Raw genomic sequence first — 15,730 nt, forward strand, 5'->3', positions numbered from 1 at the left:
CATGGGAATGGGCGGACATGATATCGACCTTGCGTGGCTGCATGTCCACTCATGATTTATCGATTCATTATTGATTGTACTTTCACATCATATACTTTGTTATGGTAAAGGATTACATTCTTTTCTATAAACTTGGTCAAACTTTACGAAATTTGACCTTCAATCAAACCTAATATGCAAAGCAAATAAAAACGAAATATGCAGAGTAAATAAAAACAAAAGGAGTACAATGTTACTAGCTAAGTTACTTGCCCTACATTTAGAAAAAAGATTACTCCCATTATGAATAGCCTAACACGTTTTAAGTGGGATGGGCACCGACCGCTCGGATCAAAACAATAACCACCACAGCCTCAAATCTCAGATAACGATATGACACAAGTAACCATCGACTAGTCTTTTTTGTCGACCTCCTCGATCTTGGGGCCAGAGCCGCCGGACGCAGCTGGGCTCTCACATAAGCAATTTCAAATAAAAAGTTAGCCTAACACGTTTTAAGTGGGATGTGCACCGTAACCACCACAGCCTCAAATCTCAGATAACGAAATGACATGATATAATAATTAGCAGATCATTGTCTTGTTTAGTCGACCTCCTCGATCTTGGGGCCAGAGCCGCCGGACGCAGCTGGGGTGTCATCGTCCATTGGCACCAGCACCCTGGTACATCTTACCGATGATGGGGTTGCACACGGCCTCCAGCATCTTCATCTTCTCCTCGAAGTCGTCAGCATTAGCGAGCTTGTTCGTGCACAGCCACTCGATGACATCATCAATTGCTTCAACGATCTTCTTCTTGTCATCCGCCTGCAGCTCAGAGGCTATCTTCTCGTCCTTGATGATGTGGCGCATGCTGTACGTGTAGTTCTCCAGGGCGATCTTGGGCTCCACCTTCTTCTTGTGCTCCTCATCCTCCGACTTGTACATCTCAGCCTCCTGTACCATCTTCTCGATCTCCTCCTTGCTCAACCTGCCCTTTTTGGTGATGGTGATCTTGTCCTTCTGCCCAGTGGCCTTGTCCTCGGCAGACACACTCAGGATACCATTGGCATCAATGTCAAAGCAGACCGTGATCTGGGGAACTCCCATGGGTGCAGGAGGGATGCCCAACAACTTGAACTTGCCAAGAAGGTTGTTGTCCCGGGTCCTGGTCCTCTCACCCTCATACACCTGGATGTGCACACCAGGCTGGTCGTCCGAGTATGTGGAGAAGACCTGCTCCTTCTTGGTGGGGATGGTGGTGTTCCTTGGGATCAAGACTGTCATCACACCCCTGGCTGTCTCCAGACCAAGAGAAAGAGGAGTGACATCCAGCAGGTCCTGGACCTTCTCGTTCTCTTCTCCGCTCACGATGGCAGCCTGGACAGCAGCCCCGTAGGCAACAGCCTCATCAGGGTTGATCCTCTTGCAGAGCTCCTTGCCATTGAAGAAGTCCTGGAGAAGCTGCTGCACTTTGGGAATCCTAGTGGAGCCACCAACGATCACAACATCATGCACGGTGCTCTTGTCCATCTTTGCATCCCTGATACACTTTGCCACAAGCTCCATACACTTCCTGAACAGATCCATGTTCATCTCCTCAAACCTGGCCCGGGTGATGGTGCAGTGGAAGTCAGTGCCCTCAAACAGCGAGTCAATCTCAATGGTGGTCTGCACAGTAGAGGAGAGAATCCTCTTTGCCCTCTCACAGGATGTCCTCAGTCTCCAAAGAGCTTTCGGGTTGGCATGTAAGTCCTTGTTCTTCCTCTTTAACTCCTGGACGAAGTGGTTGACCATCCTGTTGTCGAAGTCCTCGCCACCAAGATGTGTGTCACCCGCTGTGGCCTTAACCTCAAATATACCCTTATCAATGGTGAGAAGAGAGACATCAAAGGTACCACCTCCAAGGTCAAAGACGAGGACATTCTTCGCACCACCACTGGAGGCCTCCTTGTCAAGACTATAAGCAATGGCAGCAGCTGTTGGCTCATTGATGATACGAAGGACATTGATGCCAGCAATGACACCAGCATCCTTGGTAGCCTGCCTCTGTGAGTCATTGAAGTATGCAGGTACAGTGACAACAGCATTCTTCACAGTGCTGCCAAGGAAAGCTTCAGCAATCTCACGCACCTTGACGAGGACCATAGAAGATATCTCTTCCGCTGCAAACTGCTTCTCCGCACCTTTGTACCAGACATTAATCATGGGCTTGTCACCAGGCCCAGCAACAACCTTGAAGGACCACAGCTTAATATCACTCTGGACAGTAGAATCGCTAAATCTCCGGCCAATGAGACGCTTGGCATCTGCATAATACAGTTCAGGTCAGAAATTGCGTAAACACCAAACTGAAAAGTGAACACTAGCCATTATATGAAAAGAAGTTGAATCACGTGCTACTTAAACTGAGGCAAAGCAGACAACACATGACTTAGGCATCAGGATGCAAGTGGACAGGTCTGCAGAGCGTCTGCACCGTCCACAAGTGTTAATTGCACGAGTTCAGCTGCCCGCTATGCCCAGGGGACACCGGCAGGGACACACAGTCACTGCTTTGCTTATTAGAATAACTGTTGCTGGGCAACAAGCTGCCTGCTGCTATGCTCTACCTTACGTGGGAGTTCCAGCAACAGCAACAGCAACATATGAGTAGGCTTGCCACTGAATAATTTTGTTGGCAAACTTTTTAAAAGCTGAGCAGCAAACACATGTAAGAAAAGGCCAATATATAATACTGCATAGTTTGGACTGTATCGATTTTACAAGATGATATGATCAACACAGAACAAAAGAAAAGAAAAAACTGCAAGTGTCTGCCTCATATGTGAGTTCCTGAACAACAAAAGAGAAAACTGCAGATGCCTGAACAATATAGCACCATGATCAACATACACATCCAGATTTTACTATGAATAATCACTCTAAGCATAGAAGCTCAACCTCAAAGTAATATCATCTTCAACAATTACTCTAAACACAGATTGTAAAGGTCATCTTCAACAATTACTCTAAACACAGATTGTAAAGGCGAATAATTATTCTAAACATGGATTAATAGCCAAAAACACAAAATCATCTTCAACAATTCAGAATATGAAATGAGCCTTGAAGATTAAGAATCTCATGTGAGGTCCTCTTTTCTTGAAACCTCTTCTTCTCAGCTTCTTTGTTCTGCACATCGGTCTTCCTAATTAATTAAGCCATCAAAGTATCCGAAGAAAACAAATTAGCTTGATTGGGACCTGCTTGCTACTTGCAAATCATCAATGTAAAGAGACAAGAATACTTTAATTGTCACAGGAATTGGCAAATCTGTTTGGAACAACATCAAGTTATTATTAACCTGAGTTACTCTAGATAAAATGTTAATGAAAAGGGTTAGGTTAATTCACATCAACCAGAGAACCAACCAGATAAGTAAGAATGTTAATGTAGTAGTACCGCAGATCGACGAACAAGATTACTGCATCTGCATGCATGGATAACAAGATGATGGAGTCTCAGGGACTTGCTTATTTCATACTGAAACAAAAATTTCTCCTCTTCTCACATTCATTAACTTTAATTTCCTTTATGTTGCCACTTACACATTAAAAATGAAAGAGATTTGGTTTGGTCCTTTCACTAATACAAGCTAGTAGAATAGGGGCTTCCGTACCTATTAAGTTTAATCTCCTGCAGCTGCCACTTGCTATTTGACTAGACACAGTTTTCCTATCTCTAGGCTACCACAAAAACACATGGTTCCAGCAAGATAAAGAATGACTCTTAGTTGAAGAGAGAACCAGAATATGTATGTATATGATAAACTGGCAATGAAGTGAACACATTCATTCCAACAGTTAATTCAATGAGAATTAAGAGAGCAGTTGGTTTCTAGTAGTAGTAGCCACAGTTAGTTGCTGGTACCTCCTACGGGCATCACCAATGCAGGGCACCTGTTCAGGCGCTTGGGCAGTAGATTAAAACCAATTTTATGGATAAGCGCCTGGTTAGCGCCCCTACTTCCAATGGTTCTGACGTAGGTGTCTACTCTGGTCCAGGCCAATTTCCACGCAAAAAACCTGGAGCGCTCGGCGATACATCTGGCATCGACACAACCAGTTTTCCCTGGATCGAGTGGGAATCGGCCAAAACGGCCAGGATTCCAAACCTGGCGTCCGTTCTTAACGCCTGCGATATAGGTGCCCTACTAGTGCATAAATAAAAGTTTAACTAACAGGCAGCAATGTTAATCACTAATAACAGCAGCCCATTCATTCCAAGATTATCTGTGATAATACTTGGGAGCTGGAACTCAATCTTAGTCTCATATTCATCCATCAATTCTCAATGATTCCACTACTGACCAAGCAAAACAGATGCAGGGCCTGTTTGGTTTCCTCCCTGGGAAGGATGCCTGACAAATTCTAGTGCCTGAGTTGGGCCTGGTGGACTGCTGCTTTTGTGCCTGGTCAGGCAGCTTTTGGCAATATTGTTTGGTTGGTGACCACACCGGCTAGGTACTTACGTATGTCCAATCAAAAGAAAAAGTTCACTTACATATGTAACATCAAGCCAATGCTTGCTTTTATCTTCTCCCAGGCATGATTAGCAACGCCAGGCTGGTTCCAGGCGTCCCTCTCTAGTTGCCTGGACCAGGCTAATGGTGGTCTCGGGTTTCCATCACCTTTCCAGGCCAGGCTAGCGCCACATTTTTCAGGTCACGAACCAAACACGATACAGGCAGATTTCAGATTTTTTTTTGAAACTATGATGATTTTTATAGCAAATTCGGAAACTATACGCCCCAATGCATAAAAATCAAAACTATGGCTCCGTCGGCCTTCTGTTGGCTGAAGAGGGACTTTTCGGCCTATCGTTGGCCGAAGTGGGACTTTTCGGCCTACAGTTGGCCGAAGTGGGCTCTTGAGCGGCCGAAGAGCACTTTTCGGCTTCCCGTTGGCCGAAAAGTGTCAGGGGCCCAAAACATAATTAAGATGGCGTCAAATGAAAAAGTTATCAACATGAAAAATCTTCGTCTCGTCGAAACGGTTGATTTTGATATAAAAATCGTCTTAATCCGACATCGTATGCAACCTGTAGAGTCAAAACAAGGTCAGGGGCAGAAGCTGCAGAGTTACTTCAGACAGACCGAATGGATGTCAGAAAACTTGTCACGAGACACCCGATGCACTTGGTGAGACCATTGGAATACAGAAGAGTACACAAATTTGGTCATGTTCCCTCGGTGAGACCGAACCAAACCACTCGGAGGCTCCGAAAAATCTCCAAAGATTTTTGGATAGAATTTTAGTCCTTTTATTGTACGGGGAGTCCAGCCGCCTCATAAATCGATGTGGGCATTGTTCATCTGCACCGGGAAGACATATGCCGGCATTGAAGAAATGTCTCTGTTGCAATGGCAGGAATTGAGACGAAAACTTTCGGCGGTGGCGTCATCCACCATAAAAGTAGAGGCAATGGTCACCTCTCAGGTCCGTCACCGTGCACCCTCGACGTCGGGGGTGATGCACACAAAAATGTCACCGTGTACCCTCAACGTTGGGGTGATGCACCGTAGCTCACGTCGAAGGAGACCCGGCCGAAAGCGCGGTACGCAAACAGTCCTCCAGGTGCAGACAAACAATTTTCGGATCAAAAATCCTAACTTTAACTCGGACAGGAATCTTTGGTAATTTTTCGGATCCATTCGGAGCCTCCGAGTGGTTTGGTTCGGTCTCACAAAGTGAACGTGACCAAACTTGCGTACTCTTCTATATTCCACACGGCCTCACCGAGTGCACCGGATGTCCCGTAAATTTTTTTCTGACATCCATTCGGTCTGTCCGAAGTAACTCTGTAGCTTCTGTCCCTGACCTTGTTTTGGCTCTATAGGTTGCATACGACCTCGGATTAAGACGATTTTTATATCAAAATCAACCGTTTCGACGAGACGAAGATTTTTCATGTTGATAACTTTTTCATTTGAGGCCATCTTAATTACGTTTTGTGCCCCTGACACTTTTCGGCCAACATGAAGCCGAAAAGTGCTCTTCGGCCAACGGGAAGCCGAAGATACTATCTTCGGCCCATCTGGGTAATCTTCGGCCAACGGGAGGCTGAAGAGCCCACTTCGGCCAACGGTAGACCGAAAAGTCCCTCTTCGGCCAACAGAAGGCCGACGGGGTCATAGTTTCGATTTTTATGCATTAGGTCGTATAGTTTTTGAATTTGCTATAAAAATCATCATAGTTTCAGAAAAAAATCCAGATTTCAGGGAGCGGTCAAGCCAGGCAAGTTTTCTCCAGGACATGAACCAAACAGGCCCGCAATCCTCACTGAATCACTACTTGGAAAGAAATGAGCACATCACAAGGAATCAGAAGGCAGTACCAAATCAAGATACTTCATCTTTAAAAGTGAGTTGTAAATCCCACAGCTAAATAGATCACTAAATCATAGTGGGAAAGAGAATCAGGCATGTTCCTTCACCTCCTTTCTCGCCGGATTCTTGTATTCCTCATCCTCCCACACCGGATTCCTCTTCCTCCTCCGCCGCCGGATTCTTGTGTCTGTCCACCGCAGCACCCGGCATCTTCCTCCACGGAGTGGCAACGAGCAGGGAGGAGGGGCGGCGCTGCCGGGGATAGGCAGCGCAAGCGGGGAGGAGCGAGATGCAGGGGCGATGGCGAGCGTGGAGCAGGGGCAGCAACATCGGCTTGGCCATGGCGAAAGCGGCGTGCCCCATCAGCTGCTAACGAACGGGACCTAGCAGGCTACACGTACCTAGCAGGCCAGGCAGGACAAGTCCACCAAACCCACTTAACTTTTGCGGCTGGTCCGCGAGGCCGTTAGCTGTTTTTTGCGGCGTGGACGAAGCAGACTCGCGGACATCCGCGTCCGCCTGCATCCTGACTTAGGCAGAAAACATGGTTTGAGTATTTAAATGGGCTGGACAGGCGGCAACTATAAAGGGGGTGTATCCAAAGGACCCTATCTAATAATAAACCCTCACGGACCCTATCTAATAATAAACCCTCACAGACCCTATTTAATAATAAACCCTCACGAGCAAAGTAATATAAGCAGGTATATGGTAACTAGAGGCATACCAATATAAAAAGACCCAAAGGAGCAGATCCAATTAATCTCGGCCATCAAACCATGTCAATCCAACGACCTAGATTGCTCCAACGGTGAGCTATCAACATGTTGAGCGTGCAATTGATAGCATACCAAATATCAACATCTATATTAATCTAATAATTAACAAGTAATTGATATCCTACCTAATATCAACATGCAGTTGATTTTCTCCCTAAATCAACGTGCATCGCACGTGCTCATTTACTAGTGATGTAAATTAATCATCACAGTGAACGCAGAAATGTGGTATGGTTATGATTTTATTACTTCTCCCATCAAGTCATATATGTCAAACATTGTTTGTAAAGTCCCAGAACATGCGGCGTCTGCCTCACCTTAGACAGGAGAGAAAAGCGTCCGCTTTATTAGGAATTATAAGGGCAACTCCAACACACGCACGCATTTGGTCCGCGCGCGTTCGTGTGAGTCAAAACGAACAAAAAGGTCGGCCCAACGCGCCGAAGCAAACCCAAATCTCGTCCGCTCGTTGTCCGTTTGGACGCCACCTAACCCACGCGGTCATAGTCAATGACGCCACTGTCCAGAGTACACTCTTTAGATGGCAAGCGAGGGGGCCGGGCTCATCCACGCATTTGGTAAGCGTGTGTTCGTTTGACCCAGATGGACGAAAACGTCAGCCCAATGCACCAACACAAACCCAAATTTTGTCCACTAGCTGTCCATGTGGATGCCAGTGAACTACCCCACGCGGTTGTAGTCAATGCCGCTACCTAACTCAGGCCTGCATGGCAGCAGCTAGAAACGCCCAGAGTCCACTCTTTTTGAATGGTAAGCGTGCGGCGGGGAAGGGGAGGGGGGCTCCCGTCCACATGTAGCCACACTTGCTCCCTCGCCAGCGACACAAACCCTAGCCCTAGCCATGGCGGGCTTCTTTGGCAAAATAAAGGGCAAGGCCAAGCAGGACGAGGGCAGCTCGTCGGTACCGCATCCCGCTGTCGTGGCACGACATGAACTTCCCCCGTGGCTGGCACCTCGACGCCCATCGCATTCCGGTGCCGGCGCTACCACAGTCTGCGTGGGCGCACGTGGAGCTCCGCAAGCAGCATGCCCAGCTCACGCCAGCGCAGCGCCATGACCTAGTGTACACGAAGTGGTTCGCCGCGGGGCACGACGTGCACCGACGCGACGCTGTCCAGCTCAACACCAACTTTGCACCGCCACCCCCGGTGGTGGAGCAGGACCATGAGGCGAAGGCGGTGTACCAGGCCCCACTCGAGGAGGCACTTGAGCACACCCTCAAAGAGTCCCAGCGCAAGGAGGACGCACACTGGTTTGGCATGGAGGAGGCGCTCCAGTTGTCAATGGCGGGGACCGTCTACCCTCCGCCACTGCCACCTCCACCAGTGGAGCCCAAGCCCAAAACTACACCGGCACCACATGTCGCCCTCGAGACGTACCAATGAGAGGGTGTGGTGCGGGTGTGGGTGAGTGCGCCGACTGTGTGGCTAGGCACGACGTCGAAGCAGGAGGCGACCTAGATCGCCCAGTGGAGGGCCGACGGCGAGCGACGCATGCAGCTGGAGCGGGAGGAGGAGCTAGCGGGAAGTGCAGCAGACGCCAAAGGAGGCGGCGCGTGCGGTGTACAAGCAAGACTTCCCCGCAGGCTGCACCGTCGCCGCCCTTCTTCAACCTCACCAGCTCCGACGGCGAGGACGACGCCTAGGGCTGAGAGTTGGGAGGCTAGGAGGCAGTTTTTTTTCAAGTTTTCATTGATGTTTAATTAAGTTTGAAGTGGACTTTCGCTGTCGTGGACTTAAATTTTAATGTTTAATTATGTTTTAAATTTAAACATTTCATGCACGTTTCAGTAACATTTTATGACCCAATGAAACATCCAGCAAGAAAGCCACTACAGCCAGATGATCCAAGATGGAAGTATGGATATTGGTGCAATCTTTGTGGCAAGATAACTATTGGAGGGATCAAGAGGCACAGGCATCTTGCTTGTAGCGGTGGAGATGTGATTGACTGTCCTAAGGCTACCACACAAATCAAGAGAGAGCTGGCAGAGTATTTGTAGAAAAACAACAGGAACATGGGAGTTGATGTAGATGACAATAATGAGGTTGTGTAGGTGAATGCAGATGGATCAAGTGTCCTCATTACTAGGCAAAGCTCGGGGCAATAGTAAAGAAGAAGAACGCATTTATTGCCAACATCCAAGGAAGAGGCAAGTCTACCACTGCCTATTGCTGCCATGCTGCGAAAAAGACCCAAGGAGGCTGTAAATGAGAGATGCTCTGCGTGTTCTCAAAGCACCATGGAGTCCTGCACAAAGACTAAAGAAAATAGGCACTATGTGAATATGTAGTGGGCACTATTCTTCTATGAGTGTGGCAGCCTAATGACTGTGTGAAGGAACCAAGTCTTTTGAGCAAGGAACATGAGGCAGCATGGAAACAGTATGGATGCACAATCATGTCGGATGGCTGGTCAGATAGATAGAAGGGGCCGCCATTTGATTAACTTCCTTGTTAATAGTCCGAAGGGCACGTTCTTCTTAGTCGGTTGAAATGTTGTTTCAGTTGTCACCAATAATGGTGCTAACTACAAGGCTGCTCACGCCTTCTAGAGTTGAGGATCCCTACACTATATTGGAGTCCATGTGCATGTCATTGCTTGGACCTAATGCTCGAAGATGTAGGAAAATTGAAAGCATTTAAGAAACCTATTGCACGGACAAGGTGTGTCACAACTTTCATATATATGCATGGGAGAGTTCTTAGTCTAATGAGAGGCTATGGGTGGGTTAGATCTTGTGAGACCAGCAGCCACTCGTTTTGCCACGGCGTTCCTCACACTTAAAAGAGTTTGGTTAAGCACAAGGCGGCTATGAGGAGTTTATTTACATGTCAAGCATGGGTTGCAAGCAAAGTAGCGAAAAACACAAGGGGCCTGGATGTGCAAGAAATTGTCCTTTGAGTGGAGTGGTGGCATTCAATTGAGAACTGCCTTAGAGCTTCAGCTCCACTTCTTCAAGTGCTTAGGCAAGCGGGTGGTGATGAGAAGCATGCCATGCCGGAGATTGCAGACCTTATGGTTTATGCCAGGCAGAGAATCAATCAAACTTTCCCCCAACAAAACAAGTAATCTTTGCTCAAGAAGATATTGGACATTGTGAAGAAACATTGGGCGACTCAAATGGATCATCCATTGTGCGGGGCTGCCTTTTTTTTAACCCAGGAAAATTCTTTCCTATTGTTGACAAAAATGATGATGCCTTAGTTGGGGAGCTAAGGAGTTGCTTTAATGATCTGCTTGCAAAAATGATACCTGATGTCGAACTTCGAAACAAGATTGATCAACAAGTTGTTCTCTATGAAGACAAGCGAGAAGTCTTTCTAATGTAATGGCAATCCAAAACATGGTGAAGAGAAACCCTCACAAGTCATGTTAAATGCATCATGTTAATTCCAGCAATGTAAATTTTGTACAAACTTTTCATATGTGTTTGCTTTTACATTGTAGTTGATTGGTGGCGTTCATATGGAGGTCAGGCCATTGTGCTATAAAGGTTTGCAAAGCATATCGTTAGTCTTTGTGCTTCATCATCCTGTTGTGAGAGGAATTGGAGCACGTTTGAATTTGTGAGTCAAGTAGCAAACTCTAGGCAACACAAGCTTTGACCCTGATGCAACAATACCACCACCTGAAGGTGCTCGAGGTTGTCCTGATGACATGAGCGGCAGATTGTTCAGATTGAAAACAATAAAAGCTATGGGCACATTTAGCTTGCTGCCCAATTTTTCCACACCTAAAATTAGACGGACAAAAAAGGAGCAAATCAGGGATTCGCCCCAATTCTGCTTCACAAAATGTGGTAGAAAATTAATGGCCCAAAGCCAATCATCATAAATTCAGCAAAAAAGCGCTTGGTTTTATTTCATCATCAATCTGCTAGCTGCAGAAATAAAATAGAAACACCAATAGTAACTAATTCAAAAGATAAAGCAACACAAATTGGGACTGAACACCTATGGGAAGTTCAGAAAAGTGATAATCAATGAAGTGCGCTGTGAACAGCAAAGCAAGCCTATCATACAACCTTAAGTGGGATTTGATAAAAAATCGTTCCAATCCAGTAGCTAATTCAGTACTACATGTGTTAAAACATAACTGCAGATACTAAATGGTCATAGAACCTAAGACATAACTCAAAACACAGGCATAAATCAAAGAGGAATGTATATTTTATAAACATGCTAAACCAAATGGACTACACAAGACAAAACAATCAAGCTCTATAATAATATTAATACTACGTACTCCCTCTGTAAAGAAATATAAGATCGTTTTATACTATAAAGCAACGATCACCGATACAGACAACAGAAACCACACAACACACCCAAGGCCGGATACAGCAGGTACAGTAACAGCCACCACACCCCAACACTCCAAGCATACAACAAATGAGCAATAAGGGCAGAGCTTGAAGTAGTCGGAGTAGTCCACCATGACAGACTGTCACGGAGACAAGGCTGAGCTCGGGAGTGTAGGCCTCCAAGACGGCACCTTCAAGAAGGGGGGAACCCTTTTTCGGTAAATATAAGATCGTTTAGATCACTAAAACGCTCCTATATTTCTTTAGGGAGGGAGTAATATGTATCATCCGAGTTCCATGTCAATGAAGTGTAAAATAACTCACTGTCAATATCTACTCTAAACAAATAGATCCGAGTGGGACCAAACAATTAACAAGATCCAACCGCGCAAGTTATATATACTAAGACTAACAGATCTGAAACCTCGATACCAACCAGCTAACAGCTACCTCTATTAACTAACTGTTGACAGCACAAAAATTTCTACAGATACCACGGAACTAAGGGAACGAGACCAAAAATATATCGACCTAGAAGGCTAGAACCCATGTGAAAACGGAGTAGATCGAGGTGGACAACTTATCGCTTTATGAAAATAATAAAGCGATCTGAGCGTGTGAAGGATGCAAAAGTAAAGAGATGCTCACCGAAGACGGTGTTGATGGGGTTCATGACCACCTGGTTCTTGGCGGCGTCGCCGATGAGGCGCTCGGAGTCGCTGAACGACACGTACGACGGCGTGGTGCGGTTGCCCTGGTCATTGGGAATGATTTCTACTCTCTGATGCTGCCACACGCCGACGCACGAGTACGTCGTGCCAAGGTCAATGCCGATCGCAGGCCCATCGCCCTTTTCCGCCATCTCTCGCGGTACGGGGAACTTGAAGCTCTCTAAGGGTTTCTTCCAGAGGAGGAGATGTGGCGGCGGGTTAAGGAGAAGGAGGATAGGGTTTGAAGAAAAGAGTAGGGGAAGCGGAACAGCGATATTTTACTCTTTTAGATTTATATATAGCGGAACCAGGGGATTTTGTAGGACAGAAGAGGGCTAGTGAAACTCAGGGCCTTTTGATTCATAGGATTTCCAATACGAGTATAAGGAATAGGAAAAATGTGGGGTTAGAATGGCATGTTATCTTGAATTTGACATGATTTTACGGCTGTTTGATTGTGCATAGAAAAACGATAGAATTCCTTCAAAGAGATTCAAGTGGATGAAAAAATTCCTATGAAATTTAATACAAATGAATCCTATAAAAAAATTCTACGGTTTACAATCCTACAAGTCAAACAACCCACATAAGAAAAATTCCTAAGGATTAGAATCCTCCAAAATTTTGAGGTGCCTCCTTGCTCGAAAGTCATCTGCAGACGGAACCTGAACCTTTGCTCCCCCGCTCTGCCGTCGCGTCTGCGCCGGAAGCCACTCCGGCTTCGGCGGCCACCTCCCCCGGCCTGCATGGCGAGCCGCGTTCAGCTCTCTGGCTCCCCATCCGGAATTTCGAGCCCTCCCTCTGCTTTTGGCATGTCCCGTCCCCCCCGGCTCCAATGACCCCCCCCCCCAGGATGCGCTCCCTCATCGTCGCCCCGTCGGCGCCACAGGCTGACCAAGCGTAGGCCTCGGGTGGGGTGCCATGGCAGTAGGTGCGGGGCCGGAAGGAGCGTCGGTCGCCCAGCCCTCGTCCCAGGCCGGCGAGCCTACTCTCCTCCCGCCTACCGCGCTCGACCCTCCCCGTGTCGCTCCATGGCTGCTGATAGAACTGCGGCGAAGATGATGGGCACATCTCACGCCACTGCACCAACCCTACGAAGTGCGCTCGCTGCGGTGGCCACAACCACACCTCCCACGGCTGCACCCGACCGCGGAGCCCCTCCGACTCGCCGCTTGCGCGGCCCGCCCCCGTGTTTCGCCTGCGCGCGCCGGTTGCGCCCTCGGCCTCCCCCTCGCCCACTGTGCTCCCGCCACCGCCACCGGCCTTCCTCCGGCTGTGGCGGCATGCCTGGATAGGGCCTGGTCTGACGTGGTGCGTGTTGGGTCGGCGGGCAGCATGGACAGCGTGGTCGGACCCCAATTCTCTGCTCCGTTCGAGGGACCTGTCACGGCGGTGCCGCTACAGGAAGATCCTTTGGACTATTGTTTCTTGGAGGCCGGCAACGACCTCTGTGCATTGGAGGATGAGCTGGAGCGGGCGGTTGTCGTCACCACGGTCGGCCCGAGGCCAAGCGCGGACCTTGTTGCGGCCACGACGACGCTACATGTGGAGTTTGACATCGGTCCGCTGGACATGTCCATCTGTGCGTTCTACCCGGAGGATTTCTTGGTTCTGTGCAGGAGTAAGGAGCTCGGAGATCAGATGGTGGATCGAGGTCAGGCTTTGGCCAGGGGTGTTTCGCTCACGCTCAAACGCTGACTTCGTCAGGCTCAGGCCGCCGGCATTGGCATGCCATACCTAGTGCGGCTGGTTCTCATGGGAATTCCGGCGAACGCATGGACTCGAAGGGCCTCGCAGGAGGTCCTACGAGGAATCGGCCTGGTCGTCAAGGTGGCGGAGTGCACCGCACACCGGAATGACACGTCGCGCTTCTGGGTCTGGTTGCGAACGAATGATCCAGATCGGATCCCTCTCCGCCGCCTCCTGGTGGTGGAAGTACCGCGCCGCCGACATGCTCGCGGGCGGATAGAAGGCATTGATGCCCTGTGGTACCCGGTAGAAATCATCAGAGAGGCCCCCGCCGTCCCGGCCATCTTGGGGATCCCCCACCCCCACCGCCCGTCGCCGCCACCTCCGGATTCGGATGGGGATGATGAAGGTCGCGACGGCGGCGGTCGCGCCCTGGCGTCTAACGTGCGCCGACAGCCCCGTGGGCTCGACGTAGTCTTCGACGGCATCACCTGCGCCGGCACGGCAGCACGGGCAGGATGCGCCGGCGGCCGGTGACGACCCGCCGCCGCTGGAACATGTGGATACGACGACGGCACAACCCTCGGTGGTGGGCCCCGGAGGTCAAACCGGGAAGTGGACCAAGTGGAAAAGGAAAGCACCCCCCTGCCGAAAGCGTTGGCGGGCTTGTGGTAGGCGGACACGTGGAAAGGTGCGGCGCGACTGGGCTCTGCGGGTCCCTGGAGAGCACAGCGGCACGGCAGGACAGCCTGTTGCCACGAGCGTCGTCTTGCGGCTCCAGAAGGGTCTCGCACCAACCAGCGTCGACTGGGCTGTCACCTGCGCAGTCACCGGCCTCGGTGAATTAGGCTGGTCATAGTGGGGAGTAACTTAGACTAGTAACATACATATGTTACTAGTCTATGTTACTACCTTCATAGTGGGTAGTGTCATAGGTGTGGTAACATAGTTGCCTTCATTTATTACTTTGTAGACTCATTATGCATTGGAAACCGCTATGTGATGGTAACATATTATGTTACTCTATTTGCCTCTCTCCTCATTAACTACTTGCCACATCATCATTTTTGCTTATGTGGCATCTATATTACTACCTATATTACTCCCACTATGACCAGCCTTAGCCCAACGGCAAGATAAGAGGGGCAGAGACTACGATGGTAGTGGTGGATGGCCCATGTTCACGTATCACGACGAGTGGCGACAACACGCATGTGGTGGACGGATGCAACATTTCCATTGGCTCCTGGGATCTGGTCCTGCCGACGGAACCGGACAGCAACCCCACCCGCCTGCCCTGGAATCAGATCACCTTTGAGGAATTAAATACTAGTGTGGAGTGCCGAGACGGGACAGATTCTGCTCTAACAGGATATGTGCAGGTGGGGACATGTGGAGACCTGCAATTGGTCGTGCATGTCCAGGCATGCGGGACGGACAAGACCACATTCCGGTCAGTTTACCTGGCAGCTCTGAAGCGGCTTCTCAACTGCAAGATGTGGACGGGGAAAAGATGAACACCCCCCCTCCCGGCCTGCTGCTAACGTGACAAGGGCTCAAGTGGCCCAATTCTGCACTCAGGTTCAAAAGACCCTGAACCCAATCCTGGCCAGGCACATCGACCGGGTGCCACCTGAGGCTACGAGGAGGCCAAGGCAGAAGCGGCCGCAAGTGTCCAGTCCAAGGAGAAGTGTGCGGTTGGCCAAGGGGCCGGGCGCCGCTCGGTGGATTCCAAGCAGCAACATGTCCTCATACGTAAGCTTTGCTTAGCAAACGAGGCGAAGGTGATCACGGATGAATCCCTACAGATGTACGTTGACCTTTTCTCGAAGCCACTCAATGATGGGCATATCGCAGTGATTCTGGCCCTCTTTGGC

At 49.0% G+C, this 15,730-nt stretch overlaps 1 protein-coding gene across 2 annotated transcripts; it reads right to left on the minus strand.

Moving 5' to 3' along the window:
* Positions 1-306: 306 nt before the first annotated feature.
* LOC123111177 (heat shock cognate 70 kDa protein 2) lies at positions 307-12,439 on the minus strand. 2 transcript variants are annotated; one of them, XM_044531861.1, is made up of 2 exons: positions 12,103-12,439; positions 307-2,287 (listed from the first exon to the last, which is right to left on the minus strand). In XM_044531861.1, exons 1-2 carry the CDS (start codon positions 12,314-12,316, stop codon positions 636-638), a joined length of 1,866 nt encoding a protein of 621 aa, XP_044387796.1. In that variant the 5' UTR covers positions 12,317-12,439; the 3' UTR covers positions 307-635. The 2 variants fall into 2 exon arrangements, with proteins under 2 accessions (XP_044387796.1, XP_044387797.1); XM_044531862.1 differs by lacking the exon at positions 12,103-12,439 and adding an exon at positions 6,456-6,985.
* Between the last annotated feature and the right edge of the window lie 3,291 nt (positions 12,440-15,730).

Source organism: Triticum aestivum, chromosome 5B (assembly GCF_018294505.1).
Source record: "Triticum aestivum cultivar Chinese Spring chromosome 5B, IWGSC CS RefSeq v2.1, whole genome shotgun sequence".
In the NCBI taxonomy this organism is placed as follows: Eukaryota; Viridiplantae; Streptophyta; class Magnoliopsida; order Poales; family Poaceae; genus Triticum; species Triticum aestivum.